The 25,714-nt window shown below is 34.0% G+C and overlaps 1 protein-coding gene across 6 annotated transcripts in view; it reads left to right on the plus strand.

Annotated features, from left to right (window-relative positions):
• Nucleotides 1-25,714, plus strand: part of RB1 (RB transcriptional corepressor 1) — a 141,360-nt gene that overhangs the window by 31,915 nt on the left and 83,731 nt on the right. For all 6 annotated transcript variants that reach the window (XM_082434393.1, XM_082434392.1, XM_082434395.1 and 3 more), the window contains exons 5-12: nucleotides 5,812-5,850; nucleotides 6,855-6,922; nucleotides 9,275-9,385; nucleotides 11,769-11,911; nucleotides 14,090-14,167; nucleotides 16,491-16,600; nucleotides 17,552-17,629; nucleotides 20,788-20,875. In XM_082434393.1, coding sequence (XP_082290519.1) covers nucleotides 5,812-5,850; nucleotides 6,855-6,922; nucleotides 9,275-9,385; nucleotides 11,769-11,911; nucleotides 14,090-14,167; nucleotides 16,491-16,600; nucleotides 17,552-17,629; nucleotides 20,788-20,875 — 715 coding nt within the window. The remainder of the gene's footprint in view (nucleotides 1-5,811; nucleotides 5,851-6,854; nucleotides 6,923-9,274; nucleotides 9,386-11,768; nucleotides 11,912-14,089; nucleotides 14,168-16,490; nucleotides 16,601-17,551; nucleotides 17,630-20,787; nucleotides 20,876-25,714) is intronic.

Raw genomic sequence — 25,714 nt, forward strand, 5'->3', positions numbered from 1 at the left:
ATTTTAAGCTAGGGAGTGACATAGTCAGATTTAGCCTTTAAAAGGTCACTCAGGCCTTTGCAAAAGGGATTTGGAATTTTCATTGACTAGTTATATGAGATAATTTAGTGTATATTGGCCTTGAAGTAGATCAATAGGATTTCTTCTATCTTATATGTACCTTCTTTTGAAGAGCAGTTGGGAAGATTAACTGTGATACTAAAGCCTATTTATTTCAGGGTAGACTATATGTGTATATATGGCAATGTGCTGTAGTGATTATGATAACTTTTAAAAAGCTAAACAGAGCTAGATATTAATAATAATGTTGTCATTCATTGACTGTGTGAGCTAGGGAAACATACTTAACGTCTTTAAACCTCAATTTCAATCTGTAAAATATAGCTAATAATGCTCTGCTTGCAGAGTAATTGTAAGATAATGTTCCTGGTTAGCTCACCTCCAAGCACATACTAACTGCTAAATAAACAGTAGCTTTTAAAGCTATTATTAACTACATTAATGCTGTCACATAGAAATATAAAAATGCAAGCCATATATATATATTTATTTATGTATTATTTTTGGCTCTGTTGGGTCTTTGTTGCTGCACATGGACTTTCTCTAGTTGCAGCGAGCGGGGGCTACTCTTAGTTGTGGTGCGCGCGCTTCTCATTGTGGTGGCTTCTCTTGTTGCGGAGCACGGGCTCTAGGCACGTGGGCTTCAGTAGTTGTGGCTCGCGGGCTCTAGAGTACAGGCTCAGTAGTTGTGGCGCATGGGCTTAGTTGCTCCGCGGCATGTGGGGTCTTCCCAGACCAGGGCTCGAACCTGTGTCCCCTGCATTGGCAGGCAGATTCTTAACCACTGCGCCACCAGGGAAGCCCAAGCCATATATTTTAAATATTCTAGTAGTTGCGTGACAAGTAAAAAGAAACAAGTGAAATTAATTTTAACATTTTATTTAACTCATATATCCCAAAATATCAAATTCCAACACATAAATTTGTATACAGATGTTCATGGCAGCATTATTTATAATAGCCAAAAAGTGGAAACACCCTGAATGTCCATCAGCTGATGAATGGATAAACAAAATGTGATCTATCCATATGGTAGAATATTGTTCAGCCATAAAAGGGAATAGAGTTCTGCTACATGCTACAATATGGATGAACCTTGAAAACATTAAGCTAAGTGAAAGATACCAGACACAAAATGCCACATATTTCATTATATGATATGTCCAGAACAGGCATATCCATGAGATGGAAGATAGGTTAGTGATTGCTAGGGAATGGGAAGTGAAGGGAATGAGGCGTATCTGTTAAAAGATGTGGGGTTTCTTTTTGGGGTGATGGAAATTTTAGATAACGGTGATGATTACATAACAAAGTGAATATACTAAAAACTACTGAATTTATACACTTTAAAATGATGAATTTTATGTTAGGTATATTATATTTCAACAGGAAAACATGAAACCAATAGAGAAGTTTTACATTCTTTTTCTCATACTAAGTATTTTTTTTAATATTTTGGTGTGTAATTTACATTTACGGCATAACTTCATTTGTACTAGCCAAAAACATTTCAGGTGTTCAGTAGCCATAGGAGCTTGTGGTTAATGTATTAGACAGCATAGATTTATAGTGCATGTCATTATCTTTACTGTATGATAACATTCTGTTCTGAGTTACATTAAATTACAAAATGATATAAAACAATGCATCTGACATTAAACATATTTTCTATAATTATAAAAATTCCCTCTTGATTACCATCTGCTTTTTTTTTTATATAAGATAGTAGTTTTCTCTATGTAAATTTTTGATCTACATATTTTTTGTGACTGGCTTCTTTCGCTTAGCATGTTTTCATGGTTCATCCATGTTGTAGCATGTTTCAATACTTCATTACTATTTATTATGGAATAATATTTCATTGTATGGCTATACCACATTTTATTTATCCATTCATCTACTTATAGTCATTTGGGTTGTATGTCTTTTAAAGTAGTTGACAGTATAAAGGAGAGCAAGTGTATATTTATAGAGTTTGTTATATTTATTATATATCATTTCATCTCCTCTTCATTTGTTTCCATGGATTTGATTTATCATCTTGTGTCATGTGTTTACTCCAATACAGCTTTGATCCTACCCACCTCTTTGTGCTGCTGTTGTCAAACACATTACATTTCATATGTTAGAGGCCCAAGAATACAATATATACATATTGTGTTATGCAGTTGTATTTTATATCAATTAGGAGAAGAAATATGTAATTATACCATCTTTCATAATAACATAATTACCTTTACCAGTGCTCTTTGTTTATTCATGTGGGTGTGAATTACTGTCTTGGGTCATTTGTTTTCAGCCTGAACTTCTTTTACTATTTTTTTATAAGATGAGTTTGCACACTCTCTGTTTTTGTTTGAGACTATCTATTTCACCATCACTTGTGAAAGGTAGTTTTGCTGTATGTATGAGTCTTAGTTGACATTTTTTTTCTTTCTTTGAGTATGTAATCCCCACTGCCTTCTGATCTTCATTGCCTCTGTTGAGAAGTCACCTGTTAATGTTAATGTTATTGGGTTCCCTTGTATATGATGGATCATTTTTCTCTTGCTGCTTTCAGGATTTTCTCTTTGTCTTTCAGCATTTATCCTATGATATATCTAGGTGTGAATCTCTTTACATTTATTCAACTTGGAGTTTGTTCTGTTTCTTGGATGTGTAGACTTGGGAGTTTTCAGCCATTATTTACAAAAATTTTTTCTTCTCTCTCTCCCCATTCTTTTCTGGTACTCCCATTACACATATATTGGTGTATCTTTTGGTGTCCAAAAAATACACCAATATATTTTTTGGTGAGCCTCTTCTGTGAGCCTCTTCATTTTTCTTCTTCTTTTATCTCTTTGTTCTGCAAACCACATAATCTCTTTTGATCTGTCTTCAAGTTTAGTGCTTCTTTTTTTCTGCCAGCTCAGATCTACTTTTGAGTCCCTCTAGTCAATTTTTTATTTTTGGTTACTATACTTTTCAACTCAAATTGCCATTTGGTTCTTTTAAAGTAATTTCTGTCTTTTTATTGATAATCCTCTGTTGGTTGAGACATTGTCAGCATACCTTTTTTTCTTCTTTAAGCATGATTTCCGTTAGTTCTGTGAACATATTTATAATAGCTGTTTCGAAGTCTTTGTTAAGTCTGACACTTTGGTTCTCTTAAATACAATTTCTGTTGTCTGCTTTTTTCCCTATGTAGAGGTCACACTTTCCTGCTTCTTTGCATATTTCATATTTATTTTTGAAAACCGGACATTTTTGATAACATTGTAGTAACTCTGGGAGCTGATTCTTTTCTCTGGTGGGGCTTGCTGCTGTTGTTTTGTCTTTGTTATTTGTTTAGTGGCTTAGCTGTACTATCTCAATGAAGTCTTTTTCTCCCACAGTGTGTAGCCTCTGGTCTTGCTCCTTAGTGTAGCCTTGGACAGGTACATAGTCACTCTGAGCTGACAGTGGTTTTAGCTGGGTTCTCTTTGACTATCTTTTCCCTGTTCTTAAGCTAACTGCCTCTGTTGATATCACACCTAGTTGCTACCTCTCACTAATTGCCGACTGATTGCTTTATTGTTTTTTTTTTTATAAATGTATTTATTTATTTTTGGCTGCCTTGGGTCTTCGTGGCTGCATGCGGGCTTTTCTCTAGTTGCGGCGAGTGGGGTCTACTCTTCGCTGCAGTGCCTAGGCTTCTCGTTGCGGTGGCTTCTCTTGTTGTGGAGCACAGGCTGTAGGTGCGCGGGCTTCCGTAGTCGTGGCTCGCGGGCTGTAGAGCACAGGCTCCGTAGTGGTGGCGCACAGGCTTAGTTGCTCTGCGGCATGTGGGATCTAACAGGACCAGGGCTCAAACCCATGTCGCCTGCATTGGCAGGTGGATTCTTAACCACTGCACCACCAGGGAAGTCCTGCTTTATTGTTTTTGACAATGCTGTGGGTCACAAATTGCTTTACAGTCTAATCCGATTAAATTTGGCTCCCTCTGCAGGAGTAGTATTTGAGGCTAGCCTTGAGGCTTATTTTGATACTAGGAGAGCTGTTCTTAGCTGTTTCTTTCCCTGGTTCTCTCCTAGATGATCTAGGATTTAGCTTTTTGCTCTCATAAGATCTGTTGGCTTTCTCTTACTTGCTTCCACCAAAGTCTGTATTGCTTTCAACAGTTCTCTTATTCTTGAACATCCCCACACTCCATTCCAAATGAATTCCCTTGGGGGGAGCTCAAGGCTGTATGTTCTTAGGGCCTGCCTCTCCCCTAGGCACCACTTCTGTGCTACTGCTTGGGAGGTCAGGATGAGGACAGTGGTCTCTTTTCTTGGAGTGATATCTCTGTTTTAAGAGTAGGGCACTGAGAAGAGGCGATAGCCCCTGGTCTTCCCAGATTGCCTTTCTTGGCTGGAACCTCTGTCCTATGAGCTGCTCAGCAAGAGAAGTCAGTATTTTTGATGTGCTCTGTGCCTGGAGTAAAACTTTACCCTGTGAGTGGGGGCTAAGCGGAGGACAGGAGCCCCAGACCTCTCAGCTCCTCTTGCTTGGGATAGACTTTCTGCAACACAGATCTGGGGGCGATGAGAAATGCTGGTAGCCTACTCTTCCCAGAGAGATAGTTCTAGGCTGGGAGCTGGAGAGAGAAGAGCCCTGTGTCTTGGCTACACCTGCCAGGGGTAGAGCTTTGTTATGCTGAGTTGGAGAGGAGGAGGAAATGAGTTTTGCTTTGAATTCTACAGACTGTCATTGTTCTTACCAAGATTTAGTAGATTTTCTTGAAGAAATATTTCCTTTTTTTGTTGTATGCCCTTAGGAAAATTTCCAGAGACTTTAAATGGTTTTTTAAAAATAGTTTTACCAATTGTAGTTATTATATTAGGAAACAGGTCTGCAGAGAACCTTACTCCACCATTCCAGAAGTCATTGTCCTAAATAGGTAGGTTTTATACAGTAAGTCCCCTACATATGAATGAGTTCCATTCCGAGGGCACATTCGTAAGTCCAATTTGTTCGTGAAGTCCAGCAAAGTTAACCTAGGTACCCAACTAACAGAACTGGCTACATAGTACTGTACTGTAAAAGGTTTATAATACTTTTCACACAAATAATACATAAAAAATAAACACACAAAAAATAGAGAAAACATTTTTAATCTTACAGTACAGTACCTTGAAAAGTACGGTAGTACCAGCTACGTCACTGCTACTTTTACGCTTGCTTCCAGACATCCTGGCCTTGAAGTAAAGATACTGTACTACTGTACTCTATACAGTACTGTACAGTAAAGTACACAAAGCACAACCACTTGTAAAGGATGCACACAGGTGACAGTGTACGCCAGACACGTGAACTAACTTACACGATTGGACATGTGAACGCACGTTCACATCTTTGAATGTTTGCAACTTGAAGGTTCGTGTATAGGGGACTTACTGTAGTACTTTTCAGTTGTGTTATTTCAGTGACACTTTTAGTTAAATAAGCTTTTATGACCTGATCTGAGATTCTAACCAGATCAAGATTCAATTACAGAATGTATTCCAAGTTAGAAATGCACATATCGAATCCAGTCTTTTTGTAATTAGGTATTACAGTGATGTGCGAAATGTCATAAATTGGAAACATCTACTTTAACTTTGTTTTATAATGCTGTACTTGAGAAAAAATTTATCCTTCTTAAAATAAGATGAATAAAGCATGATAAAACTGATTTCTAAATTATGAAAAAAATTTAAAAGTAAGTTTTAAAAAAACCATAATGTTAACATAATTATTTCTTCCTTTCAGGACATGTGAACTTATATATTTGTCACAACCCAGCAGTTCGTAAGTACCTCAGAGCATGTTAGTTTTCACTTTTGGGGTTGTTTTTTTTTTTTAGAGATTTTTGTGGAATAATCCCAAACACGTTGATAGTTTCAGGGTTAGTTTGATTGACTGTTCTATGCTACTTCATAAATTAAGGTCATAGATTTAAGCCCTATACAGCTTATTTATCTTTTCACAAAGAAAGTGGTATGAAATACATGCCTTTTACTACAAGGGAGAACTAATAAGGTTGAAGTTAATTCAGAGCAACATTTTACCAGCTCTGGGAAAAATGCCAATTCATTGACAAAATCTTTTTTCAGAGTATGTTATAGGTATTTTATTAACTAAGACTCAAGAGCATAACTTTTGAGTAAGAATAAACATGAACGTCTATATTAAAATTTCCAAATAGTCTTTTTAAATGTATGATACATGTTCCAACAGTATACCATTGTAAGAGCGCTAGAGTTTTTCTTCGGAAACAGAACGAGTAGTATGTGAGATTTTCTGCCCCAATGAAGTAATAATGCTGTAGATGATTGATACAAAGGGAAATTGTGTATTAATGACTATTAATTAACTCTATTAATTCCACTTGTTAATTCCAACAAGTGAATAACTTAATGTTTATGAAGGCATAGTGTTAATTTGGTAGAGTCACCTAAACCTCTGTTTTTCTGCTTACAGAAAATTGATTTTAATTAGAAAAGAGAGCAGAAAAGCATTAATTGGAAACCATGTATGTCATATTATACCACTTTCTGTGCATATTTTTAGATTACAGTAGAAGATATTCAATATTTTCTTTAAAAAATGTATACTACTCTGGGAAAATATATATAACAGGGTGAAAACACTGAATTGAGACAAATTGAATTCATGTGTAAATTGTGCATTTAAGATGGACTGTATTCTATTATGTGATCAACTGTGGTCTATAATTGTAAAAAATGAAAAAAAAAAGGTGTAGTTGGAAAACAGTGTGAGTTTTTTTTTTCTTCTTTCTATTTGTTTACTAGGATATCTACGGAAATAAATTCTATGTTGGCGCTAAAAGTTTCTTGGCTCACATTTTTACTAGCTAAAGGTAAAGTCATTATGTTTGTTACATACTAATGTTTCAAATGTAATAATTTATAATTCTTTCGACTAAGCTGAAAATTCTAATTCCATTTAATATTGTTCCTCCTTCCCCCTAGTTCTTTGTGTGACTTTTTAACTGTTTGCAAGTTCTTGTAATTCTGATACTGGAGGCAAGCTTGAAAATGTCCCATTTCATTTCTTTTTCTAATATTTTTCATTCTTTCCTATTTTTAAGAATAATGTTACTGTTTTTATAAAAGTGATACATATTCATGATAAAGAATGCAAATAATACAGCAAAGCACAAAGAAAAATGTAGAAAAATTACCCAAAACCCACCTAGAAATAATCATTAAAATTATGTGGTTGTATGCACAGAAATGTATCTGGAATAACATTCTGATTCAAAAAGGTGGGTGGATGAGTGCACTCACAAACATATATTTAAGTTTCTAAAAATAATATCATATTATTGTGCTATGTTTAAAATATAAAAATTAATTTTACTCAAATTTTATAGAAGAAAATAAGAGAAATGGAAGGAATTGCTTAAATTTATATGTTTTGTCACTTAAGCAGTATTATTTCTTAAAATATTACTCTAAGATTATGAAAACATTAAGAGGTTAGAATCTTTATTTGACTTTGTGTTTTGAGTTAAAGCAATATATATTAATCTGCTCTGAAGAAAAAGAATTCTCACTCTTCCTGTCACCTCCCTATTCCCTACTTTCAGATTTGCATATTTTTTGTTATCATTACATTACCAAAGATTATAATATTTACATTCTGTTCTGTAATTATAATTATCACAGTTGTTTTGTCTCATTTATGTATTTAAAACGGATTCTAAGCTTATTGTCACTCCTGTATCATAGCTTCTCCATTTCTGAGTTCTTTATTTTGGTCTGTCCTTAGCTGACTAGATTTTACTGTGACGGAGTTTTTCAAAAAAGCCTTTTTGGTGCCATGTTTTCTATGTTTGACATGTTTATGAACCATGTCTGTAGTCTTTAGACTTGAAGGACAACTTGGTTGAGTATTCTGTTCTTGTATCATGTTTTTTCCCCCTCAGGACACTATTTTCTGGAATTGAACATTGCTGTTGAGAAATCTGAGACTAGCTTAATTCCACCCCCCCTCATTTTCTTCCTTGAATATTTGAAGAATTCCTTTTTTTAAAATTTGAGATTTAATATATTAACCAGAAAGTTTCTGTACCTTCAGTATTGGGATTATTAGTGGTTTAGCAGTCAGATACCAATAAGATAGAAAATGAATCAAATTAAACTTCTCTTTTAAAAATACTGCACAACATAGAGCCATAAGCAAATATGTCATAGCTATATGATTTGTATATTTTGTGTAGCTATACTGTTCTTTTCTTAGGTGTTTATTATATGCATTAATTTCCTTATATACAGCTCTTTATAATAAATATACAACTCTTTAGTTGTATATTATATAAACTTTTAGGATTTTGTGCTAAATAATTGCTTTATAGATGACTTTACAATTATGTACTAATTTTATTATTTCTTAATGGCTTTGGTTATTTCTTAATATTTTGGAGTGTGTTGAAATTGAAAATATATGAGGTTTCATAAATAAATAGAACTGAAGACTAACATGTATCATTCTTCAAAATGATTTTCAGAGGTAATAAATTTTATAACTCTTACCAAAACTGGAAATGAGTTTAAAGAAGGAAAAATCAAAATAAATTTAGACATCGGGACTGAATTATTATAATAATACCTAAATGTAAAATTCTCATGGTAGACTTATACTTCATTTATAATTTTTTTTAATAAATTTATTTATTTTATTTATTTATTTTTGGCTGCACTGGGTCTTTGTTGTGTGGGCTTTCTCTAGTTGCAGTGAGCGAGGGCTACTCTTCGTTGCGGTGTGCTGGCTTCTCATTGCAGTGGCTTCTCTTGTTGTGAAGCACAGGCTCTAGGCACATGGGCTTCAGTAGTTGTGGCAGGTGGGCTCAGTAGTTGTGGCTCACGGGCTCTAGAGCACAGGCTCTGTAGTTGTGGTGCACGGGCTTAGTTGCTCCACGGCATATGGGATCTTCCCAGACCAGGGCTCAAACCCGTGTCCCCTGCATTGGCAGGCGAATTCTTAACCACTGTGCCACCAGGAAGTCCCCATTTATAATTTTATAACTTTATATATTTTTATATATTGCAAATCTGACTGAATTATTGCAAAAAAAAAAAAAAAGATCTTTAACATGCTTCTAGTGATTGTTGCATAAATGAGTATATGGATACAGCCATACCCACAATTTTCCCTGACTTAAAGACCTCAATCTCTACCTTAAGATGTGGACCTTCTTTGTTTTCAGGGCAAGTTTTACAAATGGAAGATGATTTGGTGATCTCATTTCAGTTAATGCTGTGTGTCCTTGACTATTTTATCAAACTCTCACCTCCTGCATTACTCAAAGAACCATATAGTAAGTATTTTAAGTAATGTATGCCCCTCCTACTTCATCATTCAACAGTTGTTTATGGACTTACACTAGATCCAAAACATGGTTCTAGAGCCAAGGGAATAATAAAAAAGAAATCAGACATGGATTCTGCCCTTAAGTAGTATAAGATATAGAAGGAGAGATAAGTAAGCAAGTAATTAGAGTATATGGTTGAAAATAGTCTGGGCCAAAATATAGCAAATACTATGGGAGTTGAGGAGATGAGAAAGTTTTCCAAGCTGGGAAAGACCAAGGAAGACCATAAAAAAGTGGCGGCATTTGAACTGAGTGTTGAAGGAGTAGTTAGGGTTTGAGTGTTGTGGTAAGTTGGGAGACTGCACTCCTAGTAAAGAGAAAATCAAGAGGCAAGGCATAGATATGAATGAGACTGCACAGGGAAGAGTAGCCCGTTGTATAGGAACGGATTAACTAAATTTTTATTATTGGAAGCTATAATGATTATGTGACTGATTTTTTTTTTTTTTTGCGTATGAACTGTAATTGATCCACTTCAGTGGGTGATGAAATGGGAGGTGTATTTAAATAATAGCTATTGCTGAAATAATTAGATAGCATTAAGCAAAGACAAGTATATTCCTCTTAGAATGGAATTGCTCCCTTTGGTGGCATGTAGAGTAGGATTTAAAATCACTTAATACACTATAGAGAAATGTAAACTTAACTAAGGCTTAGCTGATTCCTTGCTCCTAAAATGTTGACAGTATTAGTAATACTAAAAATAATAGGGGAAAGATCAAGACATGGAAGTCTCAAAGTGTTGAAGTGGCTGAAAAGCTGAAGCCTAATTAATGTTCGTGAACAATAACTTCCTGGAAAAATGAAACAGAATTTTGAAAAGATGTTGAACATGGCTTGACAGAAAAGGCAGGTCATTTAGCATAAACCACATGCAAAACAGAGGGGAAAAAATAGAAAACAATATATTTTTAAAATTTCTGAATCTTTAAAAATTTCCTTTATATGCCTTTTCCTCACTTTTTAAAAATGTTATAACTTTAATAAGTTGATATATAACTTTAGGTTGACAGCCTTTGTTCTTTTGGATAATTCAAATGTACGTTTAATTCTGTAAGTGCCATGTTAAAGAGAAAGCAGGATAAGTTGTTGAATTAACTGGCTATGGTAAACTTGTAATTAGCTTTTTATTATGAAGAATTTCAGTGAGCATAAGAGAAGAAAGTCATATAATAAGCCTCCATGTACTTATCACCTGCCCTCAATGCATAACTTATGGTCAACCCATAGTCCTATCTGCTGCTCAATTCTACCAGCTATATTATTTTGAAGCACACTTTTGCATACCATTTCATCCCTATAAATTTCAGTATGTATCTCTGAAAGATAAAGTCTTTTAAAAAAGCATAATGACAGTACCATTCTCACACCTAAAAATCAATTAATAGCGATTCTTTAATTCCACCAAATATCTAGTAAGTGTCCATATTTTCAATTGTTTTATAAAAGTAATTAAAAAAATTTTTACATGTTGACTAAATCAGAATCTAAATAAGATCTCTACTTTGTGATTGGTTGGTATGCTTTTAAGACTTAAAAAGTTCTTCCTCCATCTATCTTTCTCTCTTTTTCTTGTAATTTATTTATTAAGTAATCAGGTGGTCTTGTTCTGTTGAGTTTTCCATGGTTTAATTTTTAGTGATTGCATCCTATGGTATAGTCTTAACATGTTCCTCTATCCTGTCAGTTTCTTGTAAGTTGTTTGTTGGGCCTAGAGGCAGTTAATACTTTTTATACTTAGTCATCTGTAATCTCTTTAATAGCTGAATTCACATTCAGTTTGAATTGAAAATGCTGAAAATAATCCAGGGGATTTTTTTTTTTTAATTACAATTTAGTGTCACATGAGTATATTTGTACGCTTAATTTTTTAAAAGCATCGTAATTTATTTGCTAAAACTTTAAAAAATTTATTTTTTATCCTGTATTTACAAATTGAATCCATAAATACATGCTTATTATTTTTAAGACTCTTTTATGATAGAAAACATTTTTTCCCCTTGCAGACTAGTAGGATACACTTAATATTAGTTTATAAGTTGGCTATTTCCCTTGCATTTTTCATATTTGTCTGTGGGGTTTTAAATTTCTTTTTTGGGCTAGTTGGGGGCAGAAGAGAATAGGGATGGCAACAACTATTACCAGTATATAATTTACACTAGATATTTAATAAATAGATTAAACTGTTAGCTTTTTAATGAAGCCTAATAATAAAAGTAGCAGAATGTTACCAAGATTATTTCTGACCTTCCGAGTTATAATTAGAATACTTCATTATTTTATACAGTGGAATGTGCAATTGTTCTTATCTAATTTACCATTTTTACAGAAACAGCTGTAATACCTATTAATGGTTCACCTCGAACACCAAGGCGAGGTCAGAACAGGAGTGCACGGATAGCAAAACAACTAGAAAATGATACAAGAATTATTGAAGTTCTCTGTAAAGAACATGAATGTAATATAGATGAGGTAATTTAACTTCATGATTTCTTTAAAATAGTTAAAGTAGATTTAGATGTAAGTTCTTCCTAACAGTATATAATTCTTTTATGATGAGCTTGCTTTTTGTAATTAGTGCCAACTCTTTTGCAGTAGCAAAATATTTATAAGAAGTTTAATTTTCATACTCAGTTACTTTGATTTTAAAGAGAATAGCTCCCTCACTCTGGAATCATTGAAATGTACATGATTAAGGCAGTAGTTTTCAAATGTATTTGTTCTTTGATTCCTCTGTGGTTACTGATACTCCTAATGTTTTCAAGTATCCTGCTCAGAAAACCCTAGTGTTTTGGTTTAGTGCTAAGTGATACCAACATTAAATTTCTGTTTAGCCTTCTATAGTTACTCTTTTTCTAAATATCACACCAGATGTTAATGACTGGTAGAGGATACATGAACACCCAGGAATTGCTTATCTTGTTAATAAAATCTGGAATGTTAGAATTGGAAGGACTCTTACAAGTAATGTACTTGGCCTCCTTTTACTAATGAATAAACAAGCTTCTAGAGACTGATAGCTGATTACTAACAGAGTCTATGCTTTGGACCATCTGCTACCAGTGCTTCTTTCACTGTGCCGTGCTCTTTCTCTCATAGACTGTTATATTGTCCACAATTCACTACCACTAGATAGCTATGTGAAATGTTTCATCTTTGAAATTGCTCTGTCAACTCTGGGAAGGAATTGGGGGTATGATCTCAAAATCTAGTTTAAGAAGTGTTGGAATGATTTATCAAGATATCTGGGTTTTAGCACTGTGGCTTTTGTTAATTTTAACAAATATATAGATATAGACATATAGCTGTATCAACTTTACACATGTAATATATTTACTTTTCTAGAATAACAAATTATCTTTGCTAATAAGCTGACAAATGTAGTTGAAATATTTTTTTTTACTCCAGTCTGTTGCTTAGTCCCTCAAGATAATGAATAGGAATAAATGCAATTTTCTAATTCCTGGTTGTTAATTCTCTGTATTTTAGAACTACTTATAAAATTGCATTTCAAAAATCCGGAATAAATCATGTTTTTCCTTTTTATTTTAAATAATTCTTCTATAATTTAGAATGTAATAACGATTTGTAAAGTGTAGGTGATTAATAGCTTTGGGGGTAATTCATATTAATTTGACACTTGATTATTTACATGTAGCATTTATAGTTATATAACTATTGGTTAGTTACATTTATGGTTATATAATTATTGGTTAGTCACACTAATTGGTTAAATAGAACTACCCACCTTATAATTATTCCAGTTCAGTGGGAATTAATTAGAAAACAATACTAATATGTATTACAGAAGCTTAATCCTTAAAGCATTTTTGTGAAGTAGAAGATAGGAACTTATTAATAGGAAGATATTAAATTATTCTACCTTAATAAATGTGGACTGCAAATTGGAAAAGGAAGTTAAGTGAAGAAAAGTAAGTTATTTAAAATTCCATAACACTTTGCCAGTGTAAAATAGTTAGGGGTATAACTCCAGGTTTTCCAAGGACGGTCTTTATTATCCATGTTAAATGTAGGGTTTTTTATATGAAACTGCATAATGACCAAAACATTTTCACTCGGTTTTGAATAGAATTGTTGGGTATTTGTATGTGAAATCATCTTCTTATAAAAGCAGGTCATTTTCCTAAATTTACGCTAAAATAATTGACTCGATATTCCCTAAGCTAGGTAATGTGTGTGAAGTGGCCCAAAAATATGCTTTGGGGAGAAATCAGAGGCAGTGTAGAGAAGTTAAAAGAGTCTTGGCTTTGATGCTAGACAGATTGGGTTTCAATTCCAGCTCTGCCACTTCCTAGCTGTGTAACTTTGGTGAAGTCGCTTAATATTTTTGAGCCTCCCATGTTTTCACCATTTGATAAATGTGGGATACTGAAGTTGGTTTCGATGGATTTTCTTCTTATAAATCCCATTTCATTAACAATTCCCCCCTGCACCTCCATTTTAGGACCTGAAATCTGCCTCACATAAATTAAAAAGTGAATAATTGAATTAATTATAAATAAGCATCACACTGGGTTGAATGTAACTCATTGATCAAAATGTCAGTTAACACTTTCATTCTATTGTTAATAGTGACAGAGATTGTTCTTTTTTTTAATTTTAATGGTCATGTAACTTTATCTTTTTCAGGTGAAAAATGTTTATTTCAAAAATTTTATACCTTTTATGAATTCTCTTGGAATTGTAGCTTCTAATGGACTTCCAGAGGTAATCTGAAAGAAAACGTAATAAAAAATTAATGTGTTTCGGGACTTTAGCGAGGGAGGAATAGTTGCCTAAATTTCTTAAGATCACTTTACTGTATATTAAATATTTTTTACTCAAGGAAAGAATCTAAGTAGAATTGTGGTGAATCAACTTTATATAGTAAGAAGAAGCCCCTTTTGAACCCATTTATGCTCAAATGTATAAATAAGCAGCATTTAAAAATTTGCCCTAGAAGTTGATTTGTACTAAAATTTTTCAAAAATCAGAATGTAGGCTTTTGAACTTCTAAATGCCATTAAATATTTAAATAGAAGTAAATATCTATAATCAGATTTGATTCTAATTTGCTTTGCTATGCTTCTTTAAGCGTAGGAGCCATGATTAGTGCCATCAACATTATTGGCATTACTGTACTTGGAGCAACTCTTTTGAGGCTTTTTTTTTTGGCCGCAACGCGTGGCTTGCAGGATCTTAGTTCCTCCGCCAGGATGGAGCCCAGGCCCCGGCAGTGAAAGCCAAGTCCTAACCACTGGACTGCCAGGGAATTCACTCTTTGGAGTATTTTTAAAAAGCTACTTAATTGGATGTAGCTTTGGTTGAAATGACTGTGATTATATGGTAGAAACGTTTTACCTTAGTGGTGTGCCATCCGTCCATCTGTTTCTTTTCACATTTTTCCTCATATGTCTTGCTCTTCAGTGAGAACAGAACAACTGAGAACTTTATGCGGTAATGTGTGGAGAAAAGAATGCTTAAATAAATGATGAAGAACAAGTACTCATTGAGGAAGCAGTGTTTCAGACACACCTAGTATCAGTCACCAAGACCAAAAGACATGAAATCAGAGAGCTAAATTGCTGATTTTATGGCCTGAGTTGGTAGCTAGTCCTCCTTGAATTAACTAATTCATTCAGTAGTTATTTAGTGAGTGCTTAATATATGCCAGGCATTGTGCTAGATATCATCAATGCAGAGATTTAACTCACAGTCATTGTCATTAAGATGCTGGTGGAAGAGACGGACACAGAAGTAGAACATTAACAGGAGTCTACAAGAGTCTAATAGATGTGTACTCAGGGTGTTGTGATATCTCAGAGTAGGGCTACCTAATCCAAAGTGGGCCAGATAGGTTTTGCGGAAAATTCTTTGGAGGTGTTGTGATTTCTGAGCTGAGTAAGGTTTATGAGAAGTGGCATTTCCAGGGGTTGGAAATTATAGGTTGAAAGGCACAGTGATATATGATAGTATGGTCTGTTCTGTAGAGTGAGTGGTAAGACATGGTACTAAAGAAACAAGAAGGGACCAAAAGTTGTATTTCTGAGTTCTGTTACCAACTTATATACCAAAAAATACGCTGTTTACAACTCTAAAGAATCTTGGACATTCATAATTTTTTTCCCTCTGAAAGGATTACAGGGTTATTATTAGAAAATTCAAGATAAACTTTACATTATATAGCACTAGTAGCTGCCAGTCAATAAATGATTGATAATTAGTACCTAACTGACATAGGGCAGGAATGACGATTAAGCCTAATCAAACATGAATGGCTGTTTGGCCTAAAAAACTTATGCAAACAAGCAAAAAGTTTACATTTAACTGGATTTTTTCCTACCACTCCTTTTAGAATGCAATTTTAACTCTCTCAGGTTGGAAACACTCTGGCTTTAAAAGTCACAGGAGAAAGCTGCTAAATGGTTTTCTATTGGGCATTGGTTTTTATATTATGATTAGAAAATTATGAATCAGAACTGATAAAAGAATTATAGATTGTAGCATTTGGAAAAGTGTCTAAGATTGGAAATAGATTGTGCAAGTATGTTAATTGGGCTAATTAATTGAGCTTATCCTCTTGCCCAAGATACGTAACTGAAGGGAGTCAGAGTGAACCAAAGGATTTAGAAAAGATAGGCAGAATACATAATAAAGGTCTGTTACAGTGTTTGAAAAATTATTTTATATCGATAAGTGTAGTAGAAGATTAAAAGTGAGTGATGTATAGGATGGAGGATCTCGGCAATTAAGTGGTTATAATAATGTCTTTTCATCTTACAGTTCCATCTCAGTATTGTTCTGTAGCATTGGTGATCCTTGTCTAGATAAAATGTGAGATATGTGCATAAAATAGGTTTAAAATTGAGTTGAAAAAAATTTGCAGTTTTCTTTACTTCACTTTTAGATATGCCTTATTTATATTCCATGTGAAGTCTGTATAGTGTAAAATTAAGTGTATATTTTTACGAAGATTCTTTAAATCTGTATTTCTGTGTACTGAGAAGTAATGACATGAAAAGGATAATCATCAATATTTTTTGCCTTTGAGGTGGAAAGTCTCTCTAAACAATATGAAGAAATTTACCTTAAAAACAAAGATATAGACGCAAGATTATTTCTGGATCATGATAAAACTCTTCAGGCTGATCCTACGGACAGGTATTATACATGATATGTTATTATTTGTTGATATGCTGGTTCATTTTTTAAAAAGTTAATATAAAATTGTATTCTCTTGAATTGTCATATAGAATCCTAAAGTAGGGATGGTTGACGGTAAGTATAGGCGCCTGTGAGATATTGTGTGTTCTGTTCCAGGCCATTGCAATAAAGCAAATCACGCAAACTTTTTGATTTCCCAGTGCATGTAAAAGTTATGTTTACACTGTACTATAGTCTGTTAAGTGTGCAGTAGCATTATATCCAAAAAACAGTGTACATACCTTAATTTAGAAATACCTTATTTCTAAAAAATGATAACCATCATATGACAATGCAGAGTTTACAAACCTTCAATATGTAATAAAACACAGTATCTGTGAAGCACAGTAAAGCAAAGTGCAGTAAAATGAGATACGCCCGTAAAAAATTTTTGAATGATTGTTAAGTGTGGTTAATTTTAAGTCTTTAGCATGAAATCTTTTTAATATTAACTAAAAAAATATGTATATATATAAAATTTGGAAGTTAAACACAAAATGTTTCAGATTTTATTTAAGTCAAAGTAAAGTTTTTGGAAGGCGAAATGTTTGAAAAACTTGAGTTTTGATATTTTTGATACTGAACAATCTTGCTAGTAATATCATCAACATCTAACATTCTAGAGAAAACAAACATCTAACTTGCACTTTCAAAAAATTTCTTAGTGATTGGTACACTGTTTGTTGTAAACCTAGTGGAAAGAAACCCAACTTAAAAATTATGATGAAAAAAATAAAATTTTATTTATTTAAGCAGCTTCTGGATCATCTATTTCCTATCACTTCTATTATTTACTTAACCATTTTGTATGATGTTATGAGTCAACAGAAGGTACTTTACTGCTTTTTTGACTCATAAATCACAAATTGTAAGTTTTCAGTCTGAATGACTTTGCTTATCATTATTTAGTTTTGAAATGCAGAGAACACCACGAAAAAGTAACCCCGATGAAGAGGTAAATGTGATTCTTCCACAGACTCCAGTTCGGTATGAATTTTTTTACTTTTGATTTTCATTATAATTATTTATTCAGTACTTTATACTGCTTCGGGTTTATTCATTTGTTTCATTATATATTTGTATATACATGCAGCAAATATATATTGAGTGCTCTTTGTATGCCAGACATGTTGTTACTAGTTGCTGAGGATATGATTATTAGACGTAGTTCTGTCTATCCTTAAGGTATATAACCTAGAATGAGAATGTGTTCCATTTCAGTATATAAAAAAGAGAAAAAAAAGTATCACCATTTGCTCTGTATATAACTTAGAAAGATTGGAGCCATTTTTTAGTGTCCTTTTCCTCACTTGCTCCCCACACCTAATCTGTTTTCAAGTCTTGTGGAGTCTGCCTCCTGAGTATGTGAGTTCATCTACTGTTCCCCATTCCTACTCTTCTCACCCTTGTCCAAGATATCTCTGTCCTTCTCTTGGATTTTTTGCAGTAGCCTACTAACTGATCTTGCTGTTTCTACTCTCATGACTATCCCTCTCTCCCTATCACCAAATATATTCTCCAGAGAGCCCCCAGAATAATATTCTAGAAATGTAAATCAGATCATGTTCACCCTGCTGTTAAGTTTGTGATTGCTTCCTACTGCAATTGCAATACAGTGCAAATTCCTTAACAGTGCCTACAAGACCTTATATGATCTAGCTTCTTTTACCTCGTCTTGTTTTCCTGCTCATTATGTACTAGCCAGTTTTCTGAACTCTCCAAAATCTTCTTTTGTACTCAGTGACCTTCACATTTGCTTTTGTTTCTTCTTGAAACTCTTCCTTCTTTTCTATGAATTGCCAACTACTACCCTTCTTTTAGGTTCAGCACAAATACTACTTTTTTGAAGACTTATTTCTCTCTGAAGTATTTTCCTTTATTATTCTTTCTCACAGCATCCTGTTCTATTCCTTCAAAGTATGTATCACAGTTTGTAATTATAAATTCATTTGTGTGTTTGCTTGTTTTTGTCAATACCCACAATAGCCTTTAAGTCCATACCACATGGACCATGACTTTCTTGTTCACCATTTAATCATTAGGACCTAGGACAATACTTGGTACATAGTAAAACAATCAGTAATTTTTTCAAATGACTACATAGACACATAAAAATACATTTTTGTTTAAATATAGTAAGAGACATAGGACAAGTTAATGAGATGGCACAGAAGGGACTTTATGAAGTGATATTTGAACTGAATTTTGAAACATGTAAGTTTGTGTCACAGGAGACTGGCAGCATGTGCAAAGGCATGGAAGTATGAAACAACATGATGCATCTGGGGAACTATAAGCAGCTCTGTATTGATGGACTAAATGGGAAGATGAAATGGCAGGAGAGGAGGGTGGGTACTAGATCATGAAAGGCCTTATATTCCATACTCAGAAGTTTGGACTTTAGCTTGTGCAGGATATGGCCTGTTGCTATACCTGGGTGTTAAGCAGGGCTGGGATAAAACCAGACTTGATTTCTGAAAGTTTACATGGTAGTAGTTTGTGAAGAGATGGACTGAGGAGGGCGTGGTGAGAAATAGAGAGACCTGTCAGTCTGTCACAGTGGTTAGGCAAATTAGGATAACCTGAGGAGTTTTTTTTTTTTTTTCAAAGTACATATGCCTAGACCCTGCTGCCATAGACATAGTCAAAATCTCAAAATGCTCTATTGCAGTAATTCAGTTGAGAGATGCTGAAGATCTGAACCAAGAGATAGGCAGTTGGAATGAAAGAGCCAGAACAGGTTTGATAAATAGTTGATGAATTCATATTTAGAATATTATTCTTAAGGCATTTATGGGATATGAAGAAGATAATGTAGTAAGTAGTAGGATATAAGGATCTTATAGATTTGGGAATCATCAGGGAGAGTTAAAATCAGAAAAACAGGGTTGGGGGGCTGGTGTGATGAATTGGGAGATTGGGATTGACATGTATACACTGATGTGTATAAAATGGATGACTAGTAAGAACCTGTAGTATAAAAAAATAAATAAAATAAAATTAAAAAAAAAAAAAAGAACCAGAAAAACAGATGAGGTTGCCTGAAGTGACGGTGCATAATAGCAATAACGGTTGGCTAAGGGCTGAACCCTAAAGAATGCTAGCATTTAATGACGAGATAGAAGTTAGATTAAAGAGAATGAGAGGTGTGATTGGGGAGGCCAGAGAATGAAGCCAAAGAAGCCAAGGGAGGAAGGGAGTTTCAGAAGAGAGCAAGTGTTTAAGAGTGTCAAATACCTCAAGAAAATCAAGTATCAGAACAAATAAAAAAGATCTTTTGGTTTTAGCAGTTGGTCACTTATGGCTTTAGTCATTGTGGCTTAAGTAGATAAGTACATGTACACGTCATAGAAGCAATATATTTAAAAGTTGAGGAAGTGTAGATATCAGTTTAGAGAGGCTTGACTGAGAACACTGAACATGTTTTATTAAATAATATTTTAAAACCCTTTGGCTATAAACATTCTACAGCTTTTTGCATCATTAAACAGTGCCTACAGAGTAGCGATGAACTGCTACTCCAAAATTGGAACATTAATATTTACTGTATACCATACACAGACACGTGCACACACACACACACACACACACACACACACACACACAATTATATAATTAAAGAGATCTTAAGAGATTGACCTACTTTTATGTTTTAGTGATGATGACTTCTAAAATTATGTATGCTCTCATCTTGAAGGTCTCTGTGAAGGACAGTCACTTGGTTCTCTACTTGAGTTACTGAATATCTTACCGTCTTTATTTGAAAATTTTTAATATTTAATTGTAATAATGTTTTCTTAAAATATTACCATTTTGATGCCAGTTTATGTTTTATCCTTAAAATAATGTCATTACTTTCATCAATTGTTTTGTTGATATTTAGTTCTATTAGTAAATAAGCATATCAGTTCTTTAATTATAAACTTACTGATGATGGACATATGCTTTCTTAAAGATTTAAGTAAAATGTAATTCCTCATAAACAGCAGTACACTAAGGCTTTTATAAAATCTTATTTCAGAGAACCTCTTAAAGATAAACAGGAGACAGTGAGATTGAAGATACGTGTAACTTATGAAATAGATACTTATCATTTTTTCTTTTTATTCCTTCATTGCTTAACACTTCTTCCTATTTTTTTCTAGGACTGTCATGAATACTATCCAGCAATTAATGATGATCTTAAATTCAGCAAGTGATCAACCGTCAGAAAATCTGATTTCCTATTTTAATGTAAGCCATATATGAAACATTATTTATTATGATACCTTGGCAAATAAATTTGAAATTAGAAGTTAAAATACTGAGTGTTTTTTTAAATACCCATTTCCCAACCAACATGTAGTTGTCTATTATCTTATTTCTTGCTTTTTTTAACTCTCCAAATTAGATATTATTAGTAGTATTGTTTGTTTTTTTTTAAAAATTTTTATTTATTTATATTTATTTTTGGCTGTGTTGGGTCTTCATTTCTGTGTGAGGGCTTTCTCTAGTTGCGGCAAGCAGGGGCCACTCTTCATCGCGGTGCGCGGGCCTCTCACTGCCGCGGCCTCTCTTGTTGCGGAGCACAAGCTCCAGACGCGCAGGCTCAGTAGTTGTGGCTCACGGGCCTAGTTGCTCCGCGGCATGTGGGATCTTCCCAGACCAGGTCTCGAACCCGTGTCCCCTGCATTGGCAGGCAGATTCTCAACCACTGCGCCACCAGGGAAGCCCCAGTAGTATTGTTTTATTTAGACAGTGTTATTTTTAGATTTTCTCATATTTACTTTTTGTGTTGCTCACCATTCTTTTTTACAACTTAGACCTCACTTTCATAATTATTTTCTTCTTTCTTCAGATACATCTTTTAATCATTCCTTTAGTGGGGGTTAGTTTGGGATGAACTTAACAAGCTTTTTGTTTTGTTTTGTTTTGTTTTTTGTCTTAAAATATCTTTACTCTTGGACTTCCCTGGTGGTCCAGTGGTAAAGACTCCGCTCTCCCAATGCAGGGGGCCCAGGTTCGATCCCTGATCAGGGAACTAAGATCTCACATTCCACAACTAAGACCCGGCACAGCCAAATAAATAAATAAATAAATTACATACATACATACATATATAAATATTTTTTAAAAAATATCTTTACTCTTATTTTTTGTAAGGTAGTTTACCTGGATCTTCAATTCTAGGCTGACTTTTACTTTCTCTTAGTAGTTTGAAGATATTACTTCACTATTTCCTGGCTCTCATTGCTACTAAGATGTTTTCTGTCAGTCCATCTGTTGTTCCTTTATAGTTAATCTATCTTTTCTCTCTGGCTCTTTTAAGATATTTTCTTTGAATGTGACATTAGACAGGATTTAACATTTGCCATATCTCTACAGTCTTTTTTATTTAGCCCACTTTCATTTACATTTCTTGAGTGGCCCTGTGTGCATTGCAGTTTGCAACTCCTGATGGACCCTGAGTTTGATATCTGAAGGACCCCTGCTAGCCTCCCTCCCCTCAAAAAAGGGAGAGAGGAAGAGAGAGAATGAAAACTAGTGTCTGTATTCCTTGTTTGCTCCTTTACTCCTTTAAAATCAAGTGAGGCTTGGGAGCCACTGACATGCTCATCTGTGGCAGTTGGATGAGGCTAGGAGACTTACTAAATTTGGCTTATCCGGTAAGTGCTTTGTGTGGTTAACATTCCATTTAATATCATAAGCTGCCTGTGGTTTTGTCATATTCTTTGTTGTCTTCTTGTTTATATTTCCACCCCCCCAAGAATTAACAGAGTATTTTCTGTCATCATATTCATAATTGTGTTGGCTCAAAACTGATTTTGTTTGTCCAATTTGCATAAAGTTGCTTTTATTTGTGGGTTATCTGTAGCACAAGAATATTTCCCAAGCATAGCTACCCAGTTACTTAGAACTTTTAGAAGGGATAATGGTAGAAGTAAAAAGAATGATAATCTCTCTCTTCTTAAATATTGTTTTTAATATTTCCTCCAACATTTGGAGTATGTAGGAAGTCTTTTTTATTTTAAACTACTTCAGTTGGGCAGAAAATTCTGCCTCAAAGACATTTTCCAGAGCTCAGTTTAAAGCTTAACATTAAATGACATGCAACAGTTTAACTGCAAATTTTTATGCACACTACAAATGGCCTGTCTCAGAGTGGGCATATCTTGAAGACCATTAAGTTTTTCTTTGAATTTGCTTCTTTATTAGTTCAGGTGTCTTCATTTTAAAAATTAATGCCATCTTTTCTTCTGTGTGTAAGTAAAATCTTAGAAGCTATAGACATTTTTTTTCTTCCAGTTTTATTGAGATATGCTTGATGTACAGCTCTGTATAAGTTTAAGGTATACAGCATAATGGGTTGACCTACATACATCATGAAATAATCATCACAATAAGTTTAGTGAACATCCATTATCTCATTTGGATACAAAGTAAAAGAAATAGAAAAAAAATTTTTTTCCTTGTGAAGAGAACTCTCAGGATTTACTCTCAGCAACTTTCATGTATAACATATAGCAGTGTTAATTATATTAATAATGTTGTACATTACATCCCTAGTACTTATTTACCTTATAAATGGAAATTTGTACCTTTTGACTGCCTTCATTCAGTTCCCCCATCCCCTACCCCCACCCCACCTCTAGTAACTACAAATTTGATCTTTGTTCTATGAGTTTGTTTGTTTCTTTTTGAAGTATAATTGACCTACAACACTGGGTTAGTTTCTGGTGCACAGTATAGTGATTCGATATTTATGTACATCTCAAAATGATCACCACGGTAAGTCTAGTTACCATTTGTCTCTGTACAGAGATATTATATAATTATTGACTGTATTCCCTACACTGTACATTTCATAGCTGTGACTCATTTATTTTGTAACTAGAAGTTGGTACCCCTTAATCTCCCTCATCTGTTTCTCTCTTTCCCCACATCCCTCCCTTCTGGCAACCACCTGTTTGTTCTCTATCTCTATGACTCTGTTTCTATTTTGTTGTGTTTTTTTTTTTAGATTTCACATATAAGTGAAATCATACAGTATTTGCTTTCTTTGTCTGATCTACTTCACTTAGCATAATACTCTCTGGGTCCATGCTTGTTGTCACAAATGGCAAAATTTGTTTTTTCTTTATGGCCAAATAATATTCCATTGTATATATATACCACATCTTTATCTATTCATCTAGCAGTGGGCACCTAGGTTGCTTCTATTCTTGGCTATTGTAAATAATGCTACAGTGAACATAGGGGTGCATATCTTTTCAAATTAAGTGTTTTCATTTTCTTTGGATAAATACCCAGAAGTGGAATTGCTGGATTGTATGGTAGTTCTGGTTTTAATTTTTTGATGAGCCTCCAAACTGTTTTCCACAGTGGCTTCACCAATTTACATTCCCACCAACAGCACACGAGGGCTCCCTTTTCTCCACACCCTCGCCAACACTTGTTATTTGTTCTCTTTTTGATAATAGCCATTAGACAGACGTGAGGTGATATCTCATTATGGTTTTGATTTGCATTTCTCTGATGATTAGTGATGTTGAGCATCTCATGTGACTGCTGGCCATCTGTATGTCTTCTTTGGAAAGATGTGTATTCAGTTCTTCTGCCCATTTTTTTAATCAGCTAGTTTGTTTTTTTGGTGTTGAGTTGTATGAGTTCTTTGTATGTTTGGATATTAACCCTTTATCAGATATATCGTTTGCAAATATCTTCTCCCATCCAGTAGGTGGCCTTTTCTTTTTGTTGATAGTTTCCTTCACTGTGCAGAAACATTTTGGTTTGAAATAGTCCCACTTGTTTATTTTGCTTTTGCTGCCTTTTCTTCTGGAGTCAATTCCAAAATACCATCTCCAAGACTAATGACAAGGAGCTTACCACCCATGTTTTCTCCTAAGAGTTTCATGGTTTCAGGTCTTATGTTCAAGTCTTTAATCCATTTTGAGTTAATTTTTGTGTGTGGTGTAAGACAGTGGTATAATTTCATTTTTTTGAAACTGGCTTTCCAGTTTTACCAACACATTTATTGAAGAGACTGTCCTTTTCTTACTATATATTCTTGGCTCTTTTGTGGTAAATTAATTGATCACGTGCATGGGTTTATTTTTGGGCTCTCTATTCTGTTCCATTGATCTCTGTTTTTATATCAGTAACAAACTGTTTTGATTACTGTAGCTTTATTATATAGTTTGATGCCTCCAGCTTTGTTCTTCTTTCTCAGGATTGCTTTGGCTATCTGGGGTCTTTTGTGGTTCTGCACACAGTATTGAATTGTTTGTTCTATTTCTGTGTAAATACCTTGGAATTTTGACAGGAAGTTTATTGAATTTGTATATTGCTTTGGGTAGTATGGGCATTTTAACTATTAATTCTTCCACTCCATGAGCATGCAATAGCTTTGCATTTATGTGTGTCTTTTAACGTTTCTTTCATTAGGGTCTTAAGTTTTCATTGTACAGAACTTTCACCTTCTTGGTTAAATTTATTCCTAGATTTATTTTGGATACAACTGTACATGCGATTGTTTTCTTAATTTCTCTTTTTGATAGTTTGTTATTAGTGTATAGAAATACAACTGATTTCTGTATGTTGATTTTGTATCCTGCAACTTTACTGATTTTTTTTATTAGTTCTAACAGTTTTTTTGTGGAGTCTCTAAGGTTTTCTATATATAATATCATGTCATCTGAAAATAATGACAGATTTACCTCCTTTCCAATTTGGATGCCTTTTATTTCTTTTTCTTGCCTAACTGCTCTAAGACTTCCAATACTATGTGGAATAAAAGTGGCAAGAGTGGGCATCCTTGTGTTGTTCTTGACCTTAGAGGAAAAGCTTTCAGCTTTTCACTGTTGAGTATGATGTTAGCTGTGGGCTTGTCATGTATGGCCTTTATTATGTTGAGGTACATTCCCTCCATACTCACTTTGTTAAGAGTTTTTATCATAAATCGATGTTGAATTTTGTCAAATGCTTTTTCTGCATCTATTGAGATGATCACATAATATTAATCTTTTATTTTGTTAATATGGCATATCATTGATTGATTTGCAGATATGGAACCATCACTGGGATAAATCCCAC

The sequence above is a fragment of the Balaenoptera physalus genome (assembly GCF_965194825.1).
Source record: "Balaenoptera physalus genome assembly, chromosome: 18".
Lineage (NCBI taxonomy): Eukaryota > Metazoa > Chordata > Mammalia > Artiodactyla > Balaenopteridae > Balaenoptera > Balaenoptera physalus.